Raw genomic sequence first — 21870 nt, forward strand, 5'->3', positions numbered from 1 at the left:
GAAGATGCAGCTCTCCGGCTCTTGCCCTGCTGGCACCTCCTGCCCAGGGCCTGGCACTCTGCCCTCTCTTGTTTCTTGCATCCTAGTTTGCTTTTCCCACCCTGTTTCCTGGCTGGAGCAGCTCCCCTCCTGCCTGGCAGGCAGTGGGAGCTCCCAGGCAAGCAGTGGGGCTGTGGGGGGAGCCGGGAGCATCCTCCTGGCAGCTGTGGGAGCACAGACGCTCCAAGGGCCTGGCAGGTCAGTGCTGCTGCTGTCCCTGAAAGCTGCTAATTATTAAATGAAGGTGTAGCACAACTAACAAGCCTGTTTGTTGTTGCAGGGGCCTTGGGTAAAGCACCCAGTAAAGTCACAGATGCTCTTCCAGAGCCCGAGCCCATGGGAGCAGCTGCTGCTGTGGATGAGGAGGAAGACATCGAAGCGATGCAGTCCCGGCTGGCCACACTCCGGAGTTAGGGACAGGAGGGATGTGTACAGCTGGCTTTGCCTGATTCTGTCCTTAAAATGCAAAACTTATGTGAGAATACTTTATGTAATATATATATTTTTTTTTTCTTTTTGGGGATTGTATTCTCCAAGAAACTACTGTAATATACTTCTTGGGGAGTGCAGTCTGTGAGATTTGCTTCCCATTTTCTGTTCAGCCCGTGTTCCTGGGAGGGGCTGTGGTGACATGGCACTGGTGGTGTGATGTTGCATATTTTTAGATATAAAGTCCTGAAATATATTCTCAGCTTCAAGCAGCATCTCTTCCTCAAAGGCACTTTGGCTTAATCTGTTACCAAAACCCTTCAGTGGTGTAAGATCTTTGTTCTCCTGAATCACTACAGATTTTATTAAAGCTGCTTTTAACGGTCACTGCCATGCATCAGTTTAGTTTGCATCACTTCAGACTCTTAACAAACAATACCTACTTCCTACACCTCCCTTTTGGTTTTATAAGACCCTTCTTTTGTTTCTTTTAACACATTTAGGCCTTTCACTGCATAGGAAAAGAGAAGCTTTCAGTCAGAGCAGCTGTTACAGAGCTGCTCCGTTCCAGCTCTGTATGATCAGAGGGGAGCCTGTCTGAGCCAAGGCAGTGTCACAGTGAGGGCAGGGCAGCTGGCAGTGCTGGGAAGGTTTCTCCAGACCCTGTGGCCATGGCCAGCCCTCTCTGCTGCTTAAATGACACATTTTCAAGTCAGAGAAGAGGTGTGTCTTCCCAAGGGAAAGCTTCAGGAAAAATGGATGTTGTGGCTCACAAAAGGCAGTTTGCAAAGCCAACCATGCCTTTCACCTGAATTTGTCACTGCCCCAGGCACCTCCCAGGCAAAGGACAGAGTTTCTAATTTTAAGGAAGACTTACGAAAAGAAAACTAAGTCTGTAAATAATTGTATCACAACAACAAGGGTGGAGAAACAGATGAGGCAGAGATTCTCACATGGTGTCCAACTGCTCCCAGTTGCAGCCATAAAAAGCACCTTTGTGCCAGGGGGTGGCAAAACATCCCCAATGCTTCAGGGCTGTGCAACCCAGGTGTTCCATCTCCACCCCAAATGCAACAAGATCAGGCAAGTAGGAGAGCTTAGTTCCTGTGATCTTGAAAAATCCAGAAAGGACATATCAGAAACGAAAGCAGTTGAAGAGTGGGGTGGGTAACAGCTGCAATAAAACTTGACTGAACCAGCGCCTTGGTAAGAGCTCAAAATCCAGCTTCAACAATGAGTCTTTTCACAGACATGCACACAGGGTGTGATGTATCCTTCCTGATGTGACTCATCTCACTCTCTGGGCAGTACCTGTACTGCAGCTGCCCACAAAGCTCCAGCTGGCTCCAAGAAAAGCAATGAGCCTGCTTTATTTCATTTACTTCAACTTGGTACTGCAAGAGAATGTCCAGCTGAAGTGTTGCCTTTAAGGATACTCAACTAGTTCAAGCATGAAATGCCAAATCAAGCCAGCTGAAGGGACTAGGACAAGGTATTTACTGTCAGAGGCCTCAGCACGTGGATGTGGGGGGAAGCTCCACTGAGCACAGTGAGGAGGTGTTGCTGCAGACAAACCTCCTTCAAGTCCACTTCAGTTATCCCCTTTAAGAGATTCCTACTCCCTGTGTGTCAGTGGAGCCTGTCCCCATTTCAGAGGGACAGAGCAGAGGAAGTTTCTCTGAAAAAGAATCCTGTCACTTGAGACAGACTGAGATCAGTTAATGCTGATGATAATCAGCAGGTGAAGTACTACAGAGTTCATCAATTTGTTGCATGAAACTCAGAAAAGGGACTTTTGGCTATCTAGGAGAAGGTTTCCTCTCGTGCCTGGCTCTTCCCAACAGCCATCCAGCACATTTCAGTGCCAGGAAGGAACTGGAGAAAGGTTTGTTTTGTCTCAGGGTTGTCTTGGCAGGTGAGAAATGCACTTTTCCACTCTAGTCCCCTCTGCCTGTTTTAAGTTTTGTGATGTTTTCAGTCTTTCTCCAAGTAATTCTGGAGTTCTGTCTGTGCCGTTTCACACTGAAACTCATTTGACACAGATCACACAGCACTGGCAGCAGCTGAGAAGCAGCAGTCAGTCATCCAAGTCATTCTTGGATTAACTAAAAGTAGCTACAAACAGATCTGTCACTAAATTCAGTACCCTAAGCCTTCAAATACTTTAGAACACAGCGTGAACAGTTTATGATACACCATTTTCTTTTGCGTTTCAAAGCACTGCATCAAATTAATTACACTTTAACGAGTCAACTGAAAAGGGCAGGCAAGGAACAGTATCTGAAATAGAAGAATTTTTATGTAGACCATTCAGTGTTAAAAACCAGAGAATCAAACAGTTCAAATTAAAGAGCAGTTTCGAACAGAAGACATTTGATCAAAAACTTCTTTTAACATTTAGAAATTTAAATACATTTACCTAAAGATGGTTAACTCCCATCTCTATGTTACTATACAATAGCTTAAAGCTACTTTTAAATGCTAGTTCTATGTTAATGTGAAATTCCAGAACTGCATTCTTACTCTTTATGTAAATTGGTTATTGAATTCAGTGATTCCATTACTTCCTCCCACCCCAAAATAAATTTTGAAAATTGAAGCTTTACAATGCCTTGAGTAATATTTTTCAAACGAGTAATTTGGAATAGTTCCCAACAGTTCTATAGGAGGTATTTTGTACAGTTTGGAGAGCAACTCCATATAAAGTTCTATTGCAACTGAGCATTCACAGTATGCCACAGTCCATACATATTACTACATATACATATCAGGTTTGTAAACATTGGAAGAATACACAGAACATAGTACCACAACCCTCTGGTACTGCTGAAAGGAAGATGAGGTAACATTCATATAATCTCAAAGTCCACAGAGGTCCTGACTGAGTAGGTAAAACAGCTGCCAACGCTTCTGTTTCATAGTGTGTGTGGTTAAGGCGCTCTACGTCACGGTCTGCTAAGGCTGGATTCGTTAGCTCTCAGTATCCCAACTGCATCTTTAACAGCGTGGTATATGACATTCTTCACCTGGCAGGAAAGTAAAAGGTCTTTGGTTATACAAGAAAACAGCACAGGTCACTTCCCAGCTTTCCCACTCCCCACCCCCTGTGCCACTCAGTTCAGACACAGCCTGTGTAAATCACCAGCCTGTGAAAACAAGGTTCAGATTTTAACAGGACATCAAGTGAGCCCTGTGGCCTGAGGAGAGTGCTGCAAGCTCAGCTGGGGGGGTAAACAAGAAGTGACAGAAGGAAATAATTCAAAACAAGCTCAGGAGAAGCTTCAGATGGCTTCCTCAAAACTACTAAAAAAAGCCAACAGTTCAAAAACTATAGAAACTCCTCTCCAAGGTCCAGTGTGTTACAGCTGATCTGAACACAAAAGCATTTGGGTTGTGTGGCCACAGCCCTTCTGGGTTTGGTAGGGGCTTGTCTGTTGGGTTTTGGTGGAGTTTTTTTTTAAAGAGTCAAGAGGGACAGGGTTTTGTTGAGCACTGGGAAGTTACCTGCAGTTTATCTTCATGATTCGTATGCGTATGCGACAGATACCTAAATTCCTGAGTGAGCCAGAAGCAGTGTTTGACATGCTCTGGGGATACAAAGTCTTCTGCAACTTTAATACAACTGTACAAATTATGAACCTAGAGAGAACAAACAAGCATTAGAGAGAACAAACGAGCATTAGCCACATGCTCAAAGGGCTGCCCAAGCAGTCAGGCCATAAATGTCCTTGGTCCTTGCCTGGTGTGGAGCTCCTGCTGGGATGAAAACTACGTCTCCTAGAAACTGTACAATAGCCCAGCCTTGAACTCCGTACTCCTGGTGAAGGCGTTTCCTCAGCGGTCGGTCCAGGTACCAGCTCTGGTCATGAATGGGATCGTGATCCACGGGGTTTTCTTGGCCTTGTTCTTCCGCAACCTGGAGAGTCACAAGACAACGGGCATTTTACCACACCAGTCCGACTGCACAGTACAGTTGTATTCCACACACACACGTGCCAGAGTGACTTGCACCGTGTGTTCAAGTAGGAGAGTTACACAGTGGAAGAGTGGATTCTTTGTTTGTCCAGGTTTCTACATTTGTCAGGTCCCTCTGGCTTCACAGAGACATTGCAAATGTGGATACAGGACATACAGGTAATCCCAACTGATATTAGAAAGGAACAGAAGGGTTAAGGAACTGATGTGTTCACAGTGGGAACAACTATCACACATGGGACCAATGTTCTGACGCTACTAAAGCTGCAGAGGGACTGTTTCCAAGGGCATGGAATGACAGGACAAGGGGGGGATGGATTTAAAACCAAAGAAGCACAGATTTAGATTAAAGTATTAGGAAAAAAATTAGTGGTGAGACACTGGACCAAGTTTCCCAGAGCTGTGGCTGCCCTATCCTTGGGAGTGTTCAAAGTCAGGTTGGATGGGGCTTGGAGCAACCTAGTCCACTGCAAGGTGTCCCTGCCTGTGGCAGGGGGGTTGGAACTGGATGATCTTGAAGCTTCTAACCCAAACCATCCTGATTCTATAGCCTGTAACTGGAAGAAACTCCCCAGTGTGGAATTCAGCAGGTGTCTGCCCTGGAGGCCACAATCAGTCAGTGTGCTCACTGACCCACACGATACAAACCAGATTTTCAGGAGATACAAGGCTGGGAGGCACAAGGCAGAAATTTTAGGGCTTTGGGGAGAAAGTTTCTGCACAAAGTTCCTGTATAAATCCAACCTGGTGCAGCAGTCATTTACACCCAGGAGTGTAGCCCAGAAACTCATTTGGGAGGAGATTACCAGCTTGGTTCTACTCCATGACAAGATGCTGAGAGAGCCCCACACCTGCCACTGAGTGAGCTACAAGGGACTGAGGTGTGAGACAGATGTCAAAACTCCAAGTGCTAATGCTTATCAAACTGATGATCCTGTTTTATCAACTCTAAGATTTGTTCGTTTGTTAATACTAAACAGATCTGCTGCAGCCTCCCCAAGCTTCCACTAAGACAGCAGTCAGGCTGACCACGCCAACAGTTGTTAAGATCATCCCATTTATCCTTTTAAACTCAACATATTGTCCCTTTCCACTTTAGAGCACCAAAGAAGTTTCAAATTTAAGACCACAGAGAACTCTGGACTGTTGTGGTGAATTTAAACACTGAAACAAGCCCTTTGGATGTAGTAGCACATCTCTATTAAACCCTGAACTCCCATGAAAACATCACCCAAAATACCTCATTTTTCCTTTAACCCAAACCTTATAAAGGTATGGGGGGGGGAAAAAAGTAGGAAGAGGGATAGAACAAGGAAGAACTTTATGCAGCATATATTGCTCTGACATTTCTCAAGAACATCTCACAGGCTGTTAAGGAGGGTCTACTTTAAAATTTAACTGTGGTTTTGTTTTAAAGAATACAGTTCTTTATCATTACAGAACATCATTAACCATGATGTAAGAAGTGTGGGTAAAAGGAGTATATCTACATACAAGGCAACTTTAAGCTTCAACTCCTCACCCTCCTCAGACCCTACAAGACTCATGGCACACAAGTTTTGTCTTGGATACAAGACATATTTGTTTCCAGAACTGCTGGCATAGGAAGGGGGAAAGCCCAAGGACATAAATACTTGCAGGGCCACACAGAAGATCAGTCTCTAAGATGTAACAACTCACCTTTTTAAGGAATTCCCGGATCTTCTCTGTATCTTTAGCAGCGTAAATGTGCCACAGAGCTCCGGGTTTTTCTCGGCTTTCAGTAAAACGTTTAATTGTCAGTTCATCAGAGTCACCATCTTGTATGGTTTTGAGCACTTCTGTTGAGAGTCAACATGAGCAGTTACACTAAAGGACCTTCCCTCCAACCACAGAAATACCCCCCTCAGAACACAGCAAAGACTTCACCTTCTTCCTGATCAGCCTGGCCTTTGGGGATCCCCACGTAAACCATGACATTGGCGGCATCAGACACATCCAAATGGAGGTTTGTTGTGCCATATTTTCTGTCCTCTGGGGTTATCAAGCCTGGGAGGGGGAAAAAAACAAAGAAAGAGAAGCACATCCATTAGTAAGACAGAGATAAACATTACACTACTCTCAGCAGCACTCTCTGAAGAGATCAGATAGCTTTTACTTCTACCAACAAATGCTTCCAGAACAGCAATATAGTTTCTGTCCATGACCTTGCCCCATCTTGTGTCTTCCCAAGTGATCTGCTGACAAGCTGACACCATTGATCTGGATCTATATCTAGCCTGTATGATATATAGAAGTCATATTTAAGTCCTGCTAGAAAGGGGTTTCTGTAGCAGTTTAGAATAAAGCAGCCTCTTTCACTCTAAAAGGCAGCTGCTGCAGTATTTATCAGCCACAATCTCTATACTGGCCATGATGATTAGTTTCAAATGTCTTTCAAGTGATAGCAAAGGAACCAGCCACAGAAAACATTGCTGAAGAAGAGATTAAAAAGGAAATGACACAGCTCAAAAAGGAGAGTAATAAAAGCCATACAGCCAGAAGTAGAGAAACAACAAATACATGTGGCCAGCTACAGGAAAGAGAGGCTGTGGAGCAAGTTGATTGGAAGACTGGGAATAACTGCTATTGGACTTGAAACCAAGTGGACAAAAAGACATTTAATAAAATAAATCGTATCATGCTCTGGATATCACTAATACCTATAGGTGAGCCAAAGTTAGGTTTTCAGATCCATGGGATTAATCAAATTACCTACAACAGCATGGATTCACACAATTTACAGCAAACTTCAATTTGAAATGTGTGGCCAACATGACCTTCAGAAAGATTCCTTACCATAAGCATTGTACATCTTGGGACCCAAATCCGGTCGCACAAAATAGTTGGGAAGTCGAGAGGCAAGGTTGAGCTTCCCACCTCTCCTGGTGTATTCTGGCAATGGAATATTCTTCATCAAATCATCAAACCTAATGTAATACAACAAAATATAACATTAGGAACTGATAAAAAAGAGTGCAACAAAAGCTTTCTCCAGTCAAGAGAGTGTACTCCTTCCCCCAGGGAGTTTACTGGACACCATGAAAAGGAACAAAAAAAGGCATAGCAATATAGCAGATAAACAACTTTAACTTCTCTGGACTAATGCTATTTCCTTATGTAATCATCTCAACTAATACCACACAGACTAAGTCAGAATACTTAAAAATGTTTGGGAAAAAAAAAGCTTCAACTGAACTCTGGACTTCAAAATGATCCAGGCTTTTAGGAAGCTTCCAAAACTTAATCTCTCCTTAGCAATTTTAGGTGCTCACTTTACTTGGCAGTAAATACAACCAACTACATAAATTTTTAGGATGAAACTTGTTTAGGATTTCCATTTATGTCAGGCATCTCTGAGAAACAAAATGTGGCACACATGGCCAACTGCTGCTCAAAGCTGAAGCCAGTTTCCAAATGACACAGTATTCCTACATTCCATTATTTTGGGGGTATACCACACAATGAACAGTTAGTTCCTTTGGGAATTCATACCGAGAAGGCATCATATCTCTGAAGTCTTCTCCTGGAGGCCAGTCTTTGAGCTTCAACACCATCGGCTCTCCCTCTTCTGTTCTCAGGCGACCTAATTTGAAATATTAGTAAGTCTTAGTTTTTAATACTTGTACTACTCAAATTCCAAAGACTCAAGACAAAGAAACTCTCATCTTAGTTTAAAATCATGTTCTTCCCACAATTATTAATCCAGAACCAAAGACATAGAAGTTTGTCACAACACTGATAACAAACTCTGGTGTCACATGAACTTGCCTTCTTGGCTCTTCTGCTTCACTCAACTAGGGAAAAAGCTGACAGATGAACCCACTTGCTAGGAAGATTCCAGACTTTCTCAGAATGCCTCCCCAAAAGACTAAAGGCAGCCAAACATACTCCTGAAGGAGAGTCCTCCATGGGAACAACAGTTTCTATCCAGTCCACAATCCCACAAGCATAAATTGTGAGAATACATTGCAGACACTGTCCAAGGTGAAGAGGAAGCCTGGAACATCTTTTATGCTGCTTAAGGGTCACAAATCTGTCCTAGGGCAACATTATTGCTGCTGAATATTTTACCTGTTGGAATGATGATTCATGGTACTTACTTGAAATATCTTCAAATCCATCCCAGAAGTCCCCCACAGTAGCTCCAGTGATGATTTCATTGGTCCTGCAGTTAACCAGATCTACTTCCTGTTGGCCAAACTCCTTCCTGAAGGACTCTGGTCTCCAGAGGTCTGCATTTAATTTGTGGTGTACTCCTGACACCATCACAGGCTAGGAAGAAAAAGAACATATTCTGAAGAATTATTAAATGCCCAAAATTCTAACACAACAGCGTAATGCATAAAATACACTGAACTGAATGCTGGCACTTTGAAAACATATTTTCCAAACTAAGTGCTCAGCCTGCCTTACCAGAATTCTGCCATGCATCTGATCATTCTTTATTTCAAACAATGAGGCAGCTTTTTATACAGAGCCATAATTTCACCAATATGTTTAGAAACTGATTTAAACAGTAAACCACACATCCTTTTATCAAAGGCTCTACCAGTGCTCATGTTGTACTTTGATGAAGGCTTAGTGTTGCTTATCACCACAGCAAGCTGGTACCTGTGCTTCAATCACAGAGCAAAGCACACTAACCACAAATGGAAAAACACAAAGCTTAAAGTACCTGTCCCTGCTTCCAGCACTCCCTGAAGACATTCCAATTACTTTCATTGTTGGGATCTTGAAGACACAGCAAGCGGTTATCACACAACCAGTAGTGAGGGGTGTCAAAGCCCATTATCGTGGGCTTTATAGTCAGTCCTTGAGGCTTCTTAGGCAGGTCTGTAATGGCTCTATTTTGCACCAGGGAAGCAAAAATGTCATCAAGGATTTTGGGTGTACTCTTGAGTCCATTGTCTGTCTGATAAAAAAAAGGGAAAAGAGAAAGAACAACAAAAAAAAAGTTGGTGCACTTTTCTTTTGCCTTGTCCTTCAGACATTTAAGAAGGTATTTGCCACTTCCAAAATTTTTCACTTGAGCTCACATTTGTGCAGAGAAAAAAAAAAAGCAGAACTTTGTTGTCTAGAAAAGCACCATCATTAAATGCCAGTGCCATTTCTGACACTGTCTACAGAATTCTGGTATAACAAGTTCTGCTCTGATTTACATTTCAGTAACTCTGCAGAAACCCAGCAGATGCAGCACAGAACAGAAGCTGCTGTATATTAAAGAGGAAAAATGCAGTTCCAGCAAGGAACTCTCAAGGCCAGTATTTTACCCCACCATTTTCAAGTCACATCTGTAAGAGAAGACAAAGCCCAGAAACATCTGAAGTGAACCCGTCTGCAAAAGACATGTGGAAGAGTCACCCACCACAGAATGCTCCTCCCTCCAGCTCCAAGTTCTTTTTTTTGAGTCTAATGGACACCCCAATCAATGCACCTGTCACATTCTAGCCTAAGGAAATTAATTTGCTTCATCACTTGGTTCCCAATTCCTTATCAAGCAAGACTTGCTGATAGTACCACTAAGCCACTACTCTGGAAAGCACTAACAGGAGCACTGAGACACAGAAACTGAACTAGTCCTTTTTCCCAAACAAAGACAGAATTTCACCTTCTGTGACAGGTGCCTGTGGCAGTTGCTCACAAGTTTAGAACACTTCCCTAAGCCTGGAATGAACTCAAACCTGTAGAACAAAATTTTTCCTGTACCTTTCCTCCAGAAGAGTTCAACAGATTCCGCAAGAAGCCTGTGTTGTTGTTGCTCACGGGGGTCAATATTGCACTGTTGAATGTCTGCAGGGCTGCAGCTGGCTTGGCTAAGCTGGGGAGTGTCTGCAGAGGTTTGTTTTCATTCTTTGAAATCGGTATGAGGAGTTTCTCTGAAGTGAAGGAAAGAAGACAACTGACAATGAAGCAAGGTTTAATCCTCTGAAGGATGAAAAGTATATACTTTGGATTTTTGCCCCCCCCCCCTTTTTTTTAAGACAAGATATTCCTATATGCATATACAGGTATGTATGCACATAAATATAAATCTCCTGTCAATACATACAGATGAAATACTCCTTTCACTTAACTTTCTTCAATACTCCAAAGTTTTTTAAATCACACATTTAAAATAAATACATTTTCAAACTGAACTTTCAAGAATACTTGCATCAATGGGATTTTAATCCAGTTTTCAGAATAAAATATGATAACCCTGGCAGGTTTTACTCCCAGCCATTGCCATTGTTCAGTTCTGCAGCACAGGCACTGAACATCCATCCCAGCAGGCAGATGACATCATTCTCAGCACAAGATGCTGCTAGGTCTGACCTATATTCTTCTGACAAACAGCCACAGAGGTTTTACTCTTCACATGGTTCTGCACATACCTTTGTTTTCTTTATTCACATTTCCACTTGCTAGATTTGAAAACCAATTAAATGAAGGAAGAGAATTTACTGAAGCAGTTTGTTTGCTTCCAAGTGCTGATTTGAGAGGAGGATCATGCGTAGTGACTTGTGGGCTCAGGACAAAACTGTTATGTTGAAGGCTGGGCCTGTCTCCAGATGCCAAGTGCTGAAAAAAACCAAAGTGAGAACTTCATCAGACACAGACACGCTCTACTCAGAAAGGGAAGGCAGCAATAACACGTCCAAATACATTCTTTAAAAAAAACAAACAAACATGGTTTGGCCCTTCAAAAAAATCTGATCTCCACAAGAGGTCAGCATTGCAGCTCAGTGTCACCCAGGGATGACAGTTCAGCAGGATTTGGGATCTCCCAACTTCAGGAGCAGCCAAGAAGGCACAGAATGCTGAGTTTCCCAACTGCATTTTCTGGGACTGCTTTGAGAACCAAATGCACTTTTAACAGCAGCACTTTCACAATTCTAGTGGTATTTGATGCTCAGCCAGGGCTAAGCTGGAGCTCTAGTTCAGTGGACTAAACAGATACTTAGCTCTCCTAAACTTTTATCTTAAGGTGGCAGTAGAAGCCCACTCACCTGCCAGGTCTGAACTCCACCTGCACAAGCATAGCACCAGCCTGGCCAGCAAATTCCAAGCACAGGATTGCACATCCCCTTTGCAGCTGATTTATGTGCTTGTTTGGAGATTCCGGGTAACAGACTAACCAGAGCTACTGCTTTGCCCTGGGATTCCTGTGTGACTGGTGATGTTTCTTCTCTCTACTCAAAAGCTTTCAAGTCAAGAAATTATTCTGCTCCTTTGTCTGCTTATTGCTATGTTCTATATTTCATCTCTTATTGACTGCTGATGCTCAGTAAGAATTCCAAACATGACATAATAGGAAATGTTTCAAACTTTAATGAGCTTATCCTCAGCCAACTAGAGCAGTACCTAATTCTACAGAGAGATACCAATAAATTCCAATATAGCTGTTTGCCCAGCCACAGGAAATCTCAATTCAGAAGACTGAAGCCAGGTCAGTCACAGGTTAACTTTTGAACATGTAACCATCTCCCTCACTTTTAACACTTCACAATATTTTTTATCTCTTCTCTTCATTACCAACACCAAAATCAAGTTCAGCCACTTCTTAGATTTAAGATAATACATTTCTTTTCAAAATAATTTTACAAATAAGTACATAACTATTAAAATTTACTTAATTCATCTGGTTTCTTGCAAGATTCTGAAAAACTAAGCTATTAATTTGTGTCCTATTTTTAAAAGCAAAGAACACTACATCCATTTACAAATAAACATACGGTAGGATTTTGTTCTTTAGGGGTTTTTTTAATATAAGGAGCTCTAGCCCTCACAATTTTATTCATGTGTAGCTCTTATGATTTCCAGTGCTCTTTCACCTTATTTATTCTTTTAGATGCTGCATGTATTTTATCTCCAGGACCCAAGGAACAGTCCAATCATTCCCACTGGTCTGTTCTTCAGACTCTTCTCTTATGGGTTCTCTCCATCTAATACTATTTTTGCTCTAAAAATCCTTGCTGAGCATCTGTCAAGGACAGGTCACTACCGAGGCATCAGTGTGCCAAAGGGACACAAGGAGACCTTCCCCAAAACTTAAGGAAGGACTTAAAGAGCCAGAGAGATGAACAGTGAATACAAACTGTCCCTACATGGTGGGGTTATCACAGAGGTCAGGGTTGGCACACCCACAAAGACAAATCAGCAGTGGCTTCAAGCCTATGCAGTAGACTGACACAAACATATACTGCACAGACATAGTGAGAGGCAGTAACAATACCTGTTTTGAATCCTCCTTTAGAGTTGGCTTTGATAGTGCTTTGAACTGCTTATTTGCACAAGGACAATTTGCTTTTATTCCCCATTTTGTTCTCACAGAGTGAACGATATCACCAACATCATAGAGAGCTGCAGGAAGAGAGTCATTAGTGAGCTCACATGTAACCAGAACATCCAGCATTCACTGAGTTTTTAAGAAACTGTGTGTGCTGTGCAGGTAAACAGTAGTATGTGAATATAGTTCATCATAAAAACAAGAAGTTCTGCTATTTCCTGGTAAAGATCAAAGATAATAAAATAGTGCCAAACACAAGGCTGTTCCAGTCTTCAGATAATAAATACTAAGCTTTTATTAACTTTATTACTAAAATAAAACCTCATTCAGTACAACATCAACAACATACAAAAGCCAGCAAAGCGAACAGAACGTTTTTATCCCAATCAATTATTCCAAATACCTTTTCCGGGAATTATTTGTGTAGGCATCAGATTCTCCGGTTCATGTGCCTGCCCCTTCACACATTTAAACCAGGAGAAAGTATCCGATTCATCATCTGTAAGACAAACCATTACACTGTTTCATTAGTGCACCCTGCTCTGGAAAGCCACGTATTTTACTGTTATTGATATATCAAACCACAGGTCTACAACACACTCTTTTTGTTGGGAAGGCTTTTTGTCTTGTTTAAAGTTGTTACTGACTTCCAAGTTCAAAACACAGATTTTCCTTTCCCCTCTTCCCTCTTTGTCTACAGTAGCAATAAGCATTCCTACCTTCATGTGAGCTTTTTTTCCTCATCCTGTAGCAATCCACACAGACCCCAAAGCCACACTTGGAGCAGACCCAGTGGAGGTTGAAGATCGTGGTGTCACAGACGTCGCACATCTCTCGGACGCCGCGGACCGCGCGCTTCCAGGCCACCTGCCCTGTGGTCAGAGACAGCTCAGTCACTGTCAGCTCAAACAAAACTCAGTATTTGCAGGTTAAACACAGTTACTTAAAAACTACAGTGATATGACTCAGGCTTTTTTTTTTGCACTGGAACTCCGAAACAAAGCCTTTGCCCTTACAGACTCACAAAAGCAAGTCCGGGACAGAGTCTAAACAATCAAATCCACTTTGCTTCCTCCTGTGCAGAACCAACCACATCTCTTACTCCTGACATGTATTTGCCCGAGTTAAGTCATCTGCTACCACCTTCCTAAGTGGAAATTCCACAGCTACTCTAGGAAATAAATTAAGGTACTGCAGCAAGCTAAGCTTAGTGTCTAGCTTGCCACAACCAACTTGTCCTTGTTCTCTATTCAGCAGCACAGTGGGCAGGTAGTTCTCTTCCTTCTAGGAGGTTTTCTGTGTTTATAGGTGTATATTTGACCATGTCAGAATGGTGAATTTTCCTCCCCAAAGCACTGAGCACTGCTGTTCAGGTTTCCTATTATACCCATTATATTCCACTTTCCTCACTCCAAGTCACTTTTTCAGCTCACTCCAAACATCCCAAACATGGACAGTATCCTCCAAAAAAACCACATGGCAATACAGGGTTGTATTATTTTTCTGTGATTATATACAGGTTTTAGCTTGATCTCCATTTCATTATGTTGCCAGGCAGAAAAACAGACTAGACAAAAAGCACACACCTGCCTCCTCCTACCACCTTCCACACTTGCAATTTCTCTGAAACTTTCCTGCCCACAACATTTCTTAATTTTAAAAGAAAGTTATGAGAGACCATGTCCTAATGTATGCTAAAAAAAACCAAACCAGGATCCAAGACATCTGTTGCTTTTCTTCTGAATAATGCCTATTAACTATGTATGGAACAACACTGGAATAGCTTGGCACAATTTGTTCTTAAGTAGGAGGTAAAAATTGTTTGACTACTTGCTTCAAAATTCTTTCAGGAGACATAAGTCTAAATATCACCAGCTCCATTCTTCTCTGCCTTCTGAAAACATAGAGGATATTTACCATTTTAGAGGTCAACCCTCCAATTTCCCCAAAACAGGATGAAGTAATTTGTTATCTTTTGAATGTCACTTCATATTTCAGCTCTTGGAACCTCGTCCCTTTCTACTCCTCCTGTTTCTTTTGGTTCTCCTCTGCAGTTTGATCCTGTCCCTCCTTTTGGCATTTGGTGGCCAAGGAGCAAATTTGACCTAACAAGCTGTTCCTTCTACACTGGTCAATGTTTTACTGCACAGGGATAATTTCACTCTTGCTTTACTACCAATCCTTTAAGGAACTCTCTTTAAGGAAGCTCTCCCAAAAAATTTTCTCCCTCATACTTGCTTTGTCTTGTGGCTTTACCTACCAGTCACTGGTGTTTAAAAAACTGTCTCTTGTAATTCTATCTGGTAAAATAGAGAAGGGCTGGACTTGATACACACTGTGAAGTGCAAAAATACTCAAACAAATGATTCCCTTAAAGTAGCTGAACAAAATATTGTCACATTTTTGAAAAGTTCAGTTTGTCAGAGAGAGTTCTTATGAAAACGTATTATTTCAGGTGAACTCTACCAAGAAAAAATTATCATAACTTCAAATCACACTGGCAGAAGAATCTCCCTTTTCCCTGTGCTGAGTGAGCACTTTTTCACTGAACTGTTCAAAGAACAACACATCTAGACTGTAAATGATTTCTTTTCTATGCAGGGTATTAAAAATAACCTCCAAATTGAGTTTCCTTACTCTCACCCAGGGCAATAAACAATCAAAAAGGAATTAATGAGTTTTTGCTCCTTTCACACCAACACCAGAACTCACATGTGACTGTTTTTAAGTAGAGGATGTTTCTGGTAGCTGTGCTAACAGGTGCATCCTCTGCTATTAAGAGACCCCTCCCCGTTGTTGCATGAATTCCACTCAAAAATTCACCCTTCTGAAAGTGTTCCAGTATTCCAGTCTGCACCTCTCACTCTGTCACTGGATACTTTGGCTCCACAGGCCAGAATATCCTCCAGTTCAAGGGAAGAGCAGAGCTCACAGATTCCAAGTAGCCCAGGATCAGACCCCACAGCAAGCATTTCTGGAATATCTCAAGTCTTCCCTCCCCTTCTGAAGGGCATTTAAGCCTGTTCAGCTTTTCTCCTCTTCCATTCAGGGCTGCCAAACTCATACAGTCTTTATCTAATGTCAACAGCACCCAAACACAGCAGACAGTGGGCAGACAGTCTCCTAAACTGCACTGCAACTCAGTCGTGCACTTATAATCCAGAACACAAGTACGGTTTTAAGAGTCATTCTACTTTGAGAAGTGATTATGCAAGATCACAGACTTCCCCCTTTGTCTGCTCACATTTGCTACAGAAAAGTTTCGATGTGGCCAAACCCAGTGTTTGGGGATGCCAGGTTTGCCCTGTCTGCACTAATGAAGTTCCCAGTCAGTCACCCCATCACCAGCCCCTCTCTGGTCTGTGCCCAGTAGGACTGGACATGATCACTCCTAACAGTGCCACTGGAAACTTGCAGGTGGAGGAAAAACATCTTTGTTGTCCTGACAGGCAGCATTAGGCCCATGATGCATTACCAAAACAGGACCAAAGCAACTTAACAAAACCTGGTCAAAGTCAAAGCTGTATTTCATTTACATGCTAAGAACAAGTTTTATTGTCAGCTACCTCCTGGTTTCCTTAAATTCTGGGGTTTCTTTACACTTTGTTTCATAACAGACTTACACTCTCTTTAACAGGAAAAGCAATTTGAGAAATTGAGAAACGTCTTCTGACAGAGGGTAAAGTTACCTTTCCCCTTCCCTCTGCCTGCAAGCAAAGACTTGTTGACACAAGTTGACAGTGACTCTCACCACTCCCTGTCTCTGAGAAGGAAACACTCAAATCTTATATGACATTTCCAAATACCTGTAATGTATTTTCACACAAGTCAGAAGCTTAAAGCTTCACATAAAGCTGTGAAAACACCCGTTATTTCAACACAAACTGATCTTACTGTGTGGTTCAATCGTTGCCATAACTTCCTTTTCAGATATCACCAGCTGACAGAAGTGGTCTCCAATGTTGGCAAGGATGTACTTGGCTGTGTCAAGATCCAGACCCACAACATTTTTGGATAAAGGCAGCCACAAGCTAATAGCCTCAGGGTCATACTTATTTGGAGTTAAGAAGCCTTCCTCACGCAGTATTCCATGTTTATTAAACTGCAACCTGAGGAAAGAGGGGGAGAAGGAGAAAAACTCATAATCTGAAACGTTTTATTGGTTTAAATTCATTCCAATCAGTCAATGCTTGAACTGCAAACATGTGTACTGTATGCCAATGAGTTTACTCAGTGGTTACAACAGACATGGGTAAACACACTGGTCACTAGGATGAGGCATGTTTAACGTACTGCTTGTTTTAAACAAAAAAGACTGAAAATATCTAGTTTTTGTAGTAAGGTAGATTTCCTAACTAAAATGTTTGGGGTTTTTGTTTTTTATTCACATAAAACCAAATCAGGTTAACAATTTTTAAAATGCACTGGCATTAAGGATCCCATCTAGGAGGAGGCAACAGCAAGACTTTAATCTAGAACTATGTACAACACAAGAGAAGTGAGAATGCTTTAAATATAGAATATATTTCACTAACAATTCATTTGGAAGTAGCTGTCAAAAAGCACCAAGCAAAATTTGAGTAAGAGATTCTTGAGTGATTCTGAGTAGGTGGAAAGAATGAGATCTGTACTGTTAGTAGTGTCTTAAATTAAAACATGAAAAGTTCTGCTCAGGACTTCAGGAACCTTTTTACTAAATGCTGTAGAGGAAACTTGATTCTGATGACAACACGTGCTCACTTAGAGTGTTAAGTGTGGCATGAGAACATGTGCTGGCAACTGCCATCATCAGACAAATGCCATCTCCAGACCTGGGAGATTTCACATTCAATAAAAAGGGACAGTTCCACCAGCTTCAAGGTCTAAACTGAAGGATTCAACTGCTTTGAACTGCACTGCAAGTCTGGATTGTTACCCTGAGAAGATGAATTAGCACAGACTGTTGTTACTCTGGTCTCACACATCAGGTTATCCCAAGACTTAATATGGCACAATCTCTAACCTGAGGTTAAATAACAGATTATTAATGCATCTTCATTTTTTTAAACTTTTAGCAACAAAACCTGGAAGGGAACAGTGTTGCAGTGATAAAATAAACCTCAATAAACAAATGAAAGAGTGGAAGAGTATTTTTTCATGCTCTTTGTAATCTTTCTGCTTTCAATCTTTTCTCTTCAGAAGGTCTACAGGCCTACAGTGTTTTATTCTACCCAGAAACCCAAAAGAAAGGAATTCCTCTGAAAAAATATGATAATAAGTAAGGTTCCCATCTCCCTTGAGATCACTAGTACTTTTGGTTTTCCTCTCTAATATCAGAATTAACTTCTTCCTATAAAACACAGTCCATGCCCCAGAGCTTAAATGTGTGTGGTGGGCAATGAAAAGCAGCATGCAAGAACATCTAAACATGAGATCAAGGAGTCCATGGAAAATATTTAGACAATTTGAAAACAAAGGAAGAACATGTTAAAAACCAGTCAGGCACTGCATTTTGACAACAACCACCCTGGGCTTACACGTGGGCTTCAAGTCACAATTTAACACCTTTCTGAAACTGTTCATCATGGTGTCTTAAGAACTAAAGAGTTAAAACATCAAAAGATGGACTGTTAACTCAAGAATCAGGCCTGGAGGAGGGTTGGGGTGTAGGTGGGGAGGGTGTAAGGAAGTAGGTGGGGGAGTAAACGAGTGAAGTTGCAGATTAGGTTTGGAAAAGCAACCACCATTTATCACTCACTGTTTTCCCTGATGTTATCCTCTCCCCATCTGCCCTCCTGAAATCTAGTGAGTGCTGTGATGAAATGTTTCTGTGGCAAGCTTAAATGCAGTTCAGACTCCAGCTGAGAAGACCCAGCCACTTACTGCAACTCTTCCATAGCTGTGGATACATGGGTAACATTTTGTGTCCAACCACTAAACTTCAGGAGATCGAATACTTCAGGGTAGATGCACAGAATCTACCCTCTCACTAGTATCTCCACTCAAACTAAACTCACATTATCCCGCTGGCACTCAGCCCAGAACAGCAAAATAAAGAGCTTAAAGTCCTGCCAAAATAATTTCTACTCAAATTAAGCAGTTGTAACATTTCTAAGGGCTAAAAAAACCACGGGCAACCGCTCGTTAGTTGGGCATATTGGCCTCATAGCTACACACCATATCAAGCAGCTTTGAACCACAGACCTACAGGAGACCATTCTGTCCAAATAACTGGAGTTTTAGTCTGTCCTGGAAGATTAGATCCATGTCATCCCTAACACTGAGCACTCAACAGCCCCCCTTTCAGAAAAGGTCAGATGTCCAGCTCAGACACAGGCATGTTTTTCACATCTACAGAGTATCCAAATTCTTCTTACCTTCTGAAGTGAAAGAATCTACAGAAGACAGTGGAGTCTCTCTGGTCCTTGTTCTTCCTGTAGCTGTCCAGGCGGCATTCCCTGCACTTGTGCAGGTGAGGGGCGATGTTATTGCAGGAACCATCCTGCACAAAAGCCTCCCCACTCTGCTGCAGCTTCTTCACTTTGGCAGCATCGGATAAGATGGATTTGCGCGCAATTACTGTGGGGAAGAGCACAGATTAGAAAAGCTTCAGCTTCTCACACAAAGGTGCCAGCAAATGTTATTTTAGCAACAGATCCACATAAACTTTTCACATTACATTGAAACAAAGTTATGCTAAAAATATTTGCAGTCGGCAGAAGCCTCTTCTCCAGTCCCCACAGCCTCAAGTCGTAGCTCCACTGGAGTCACACAGTCTGTGGACCCAAGTTTAACAGCTTCTTTTAGTCTTCCACAGAGGCGTACTTTGAAAGACCATCTGCTTTTAAAGGAAGTTCTTCAGTCATTAGAGCTGGAGGCCTGAGCAGATCAGAGCACACAGCAACATTTCACAAGAAATGAGGACAGAAGTACAACCTGGCCGTTTCTCAGTCCTGTTTTCACCCTTCATGATGCAACAGCTTTCAGCATCTTTCTGTAACAGATGCCAAACATCTCCCTTCCTCCCACACTCCAGTGAGGCCTCACAGGGCACAAAGTGCCTGCCTGGCTGGCTGTGTACATGTACTAATTATAGAACAGGACACAGTAATCCAAGACCAAGCAACATAAGATTGGAAAGAAAGGGAGATTTCCCAGAATCCTGAAGGATCAGCTACACCACCTGATACCCAGCAGGACACAGGACAGCAGGAGTGCGGCTCCTTAAACAACAACAGCCTTTCCCATTCTCTCCCATATGAAAAACTGAAGAGTTCACCAAGTGGAAAAGAGAAACAAGGTGGGTTGCTTTGGGGCAGGGCTTGATTTTTGATGGTGGTTACCAGGGTTTTGTTTGTTTTGCTTTCAGGACAGTTTTTTTAAATGAAAGCTCCTCTTGAACAGAGTTTTGAAAAAAACTTCCACCTCTCACCATGCTTGTAAAACTTAAGACTGCTGCTAAGAAAAGGCAGTCTCATTATGCCACCACCATTTGTATTGCAAACAGAACCTTGATTTTGTAACCTCTTTTGCCATTCTGTCCCTGCACACATTTTGTAACAACTTATTTCTAAAAAACTAATGATCAGTCCTTTTCCTTTATCAGAAAGGGACATTTTTCTCAAGTTTATTGCATTCTCTTTGTAAAAGAATGCACAAAATGACTTACATTCCTGATTCACTCAAACAATTTAAAGTACTGATTTTGCATATGCAACAAAGGACCCATCTGTATGTAGCTAGACAGAAAACACAACGGTTTTCAAGTGACAGGAAATTTTAAAAAATAACTTACTATTATCCTGGACCTTGGCACTTCCAGTCCAAAAGCTTTCACTTTCATTTCTGTCATAGAGAATCTCATTTGAATTTCTTCTAATAAAAAACTCCATGTCTGCAAGTTCATCGATCTTGTTTCCTTTGTGGCTGTTCTGGCCACTGCAGGGGCTCTGTGATTTAGCTCCAGACTCATTAAAGGAGAGAAGATGAGCATCTGAGGTCGAGGGTCTGCAGTCTAAAGTCCGCTGCAGTTCAACAGTGCCACTGCTTCTGGGTATTGCTATGGAAGAGTTGGGATTCTGCAACTGTTTCACAGAAATGCATTCCTTGGGGAAGTTCGCTGTGGGCTTCGTGAGAGGTTCGTTTGCGTTTTTCAGGTTGGTTCCTTTTTCATTAGTTGGATCAGTCAAAGGTGAGGATCTTGAGGTTTTCAGAGAGGTGTATTTACCATTGTTACCGTTAGGATTTTGCATTTGTTCCTTAGACACGAACCCCACTTTAGGAAAGGCCGTCAGATCTCCCTTCAATGGTTTAATTCCAGTACTAAGACAGGAAGGATGAGTTTCCGGTAAGCTCCGTCTACATGTGCTGAAACACAACGACAGGCAGAGAAAAAGGTGTCAAACAAATCAGGGCATCAGCTGCTCAATCGAGTCATACTTAAAGCTTGAAAGAGTAAATTTAGTTATTTAATTATGTGCTTTGAATTCTGATGTTTCAAGATTTTAAATTTTGTGTGAGGCCAAATAGGTTTGTGTTTTTGAGGTGGGTTTTTTGGGTTTGATTTTTTTTTCCAGAGTTAGACAGAATGATAAATCTCTACGCCCGTGTAGGCACACACAAATTTGGGTGCTGCACCTACTCCGCTACCTTTTCTCACAATTAAATAGTTGCTTTCTCGTTTTCCCCATGCAACTGCTGAATAACCAAATGCATTTCATTTGCATGTCTGTGTGAAAAGATTCTCAAGGAACTTCTGGCTGGCACCACAAGTCTATATCGGACACAGCAACACCTCTCAAACAAAAAGCTAAAAAGAAGAAAAATCATGTTTTCCACATTTAGCATGTGAGACAAGACACAAAACTAGTAGAACCAACCCTAAAGCACTTCAAATTTGAGTTCTCCTGTCACACTATTTCTACCATTATGTCCATTTTGTGACAGAACTGGGGGTAACAGTTCAAAGCCACTGGTGTTCAGCAGAAATACAGCTGAGTACAAGTACTTGATCTGCAAGGAGGCACCTGCCTGAATGTGTTCTGGTTTTCTGGCAGGAGAGGAATGCATTTGACAAGCAGGGACCACACTTCTGCATCCATGTACGGATGGGTACAATGAGGCAGTCACATTGGCCTGGGACACTGAAAGGGCCACTA

General features: G+C 42.0%; 2 protein-coding genes across 7 annotated transcripts in view; one reads left to right on the forward strand and one right to left on the reverse strand.

Annotated features, from left to right (window-relative positions):
* LOC108507340 (charged multivesicular body protein 3) overlaps nucleotides 1-861 on the forward strand; it is a 32458-nt gene extending 31597 nt beyond the window's left edge. For 2 of the 4 annotated variants that reach the window (XM_017835232.1, XM_017835228.1), the window contains one exon: nucleotides 320-861. In XM_017835232.1, coding sequence (XP_017690721.1) covers nucleotides 320-453 — 134 coding nt within the window. In that variant the 3' untranslated portion in view covers nucleotides 454-861. The remainder of the gene's footprint in view (nucleotides 1-319) is intronic. The other 2 variants (XM_017835230.1, XM_017835229.1) reach the window with 1 other exon arrangement.
* Nucleotides 862-2747: 1886 nt separating this feature from the next.
* Nucleotides 2748-21870, reverse strand: part of KDM3A (lysine demethylase 3A) — a 30976-nt gene continuing 11853 nt past the window's right edge. For all 3 annotated transcript variants that reach the window (XM_017835226.1, XM_017835225.1, XM_017835224.1), the window contains exons 10-26: nucleotides 20508-21079; nucleotides 19090-19291; nucleotides 16628-16842; nucleotides 13453-13605; nucleotides 13137-13232; nucleotides 12680-12807; nucleotides 10839-11025; nucleotides 10171-10340; nucleotides 9140-9376; nucleotides 8565-8736; nucleotides 7957-8047; nucleotides 7261-7391; nucleotides 6352-6471; nucleotides 6124-6263; nucleotides 4208-4384; nucleotides 3973-4107; nucleotides 2748-3494 (exon numbers count right to left, since the gene is read on the reverse strand). In XM_017835226.1, the coding sequence (XP_017690715.1) occupies nucleotides 3414-3494; nucleotides 3973-4107; nucleotides 4208-4384; nucleotides 6124-6263; nucleotides 6352-6471; nucleotides 7261-7391; nucleotides 7957-8047; nucleotides 8565-8736; nucleotides 9140-9376; nucleotides 10171-10340; nucleotides 10839-11025; nucleotides 12680-12807; nucleotides 13137-13232; nucleotides 13453-13605; nucleotides 16628-16842; nucleotides 19090-19291; nucleotides 20508-21079 (3007 nt within the window). In that variant the 3' untranslated portion in view covers nucleotides 2748-3413. The remainder of the gene's footprint in view (nucleotides 3495-3972; nucleotides 4108-4207; nucleotides 4385-6123; nucleotides 6264-6351; nucleotides 6472-7260; nucleotides 7392-7956; nucleotides 8048-8564; nucleotides 8737-9139; nucleotides 9377-10170; nucleotides 10341-10838; nucleotides 11026-12679; nucleotides 12808-13136; nucleotides 13233-13452; nucleotides 13606-16627; nucleotides 16843-19089; nucleotides 19292-20507; nucleotides 21080-21870) is intronic.

This window comes from Lepidothrix coronata, unplaced genomic scaffold (assembly GCF_001604755.1).
Source record: "Lepidothrix coronata isolate B3197 unplaced genomic scaffold, Lepidothrix_coronata-1.0 Scaffold252, whole genome shotgun sequence".
NCBI lineage: Eukaryota > Metazoa > Chordata > Aves > Passeriformes > Pipridae > Lepidothrix > Lepidothrix coronata.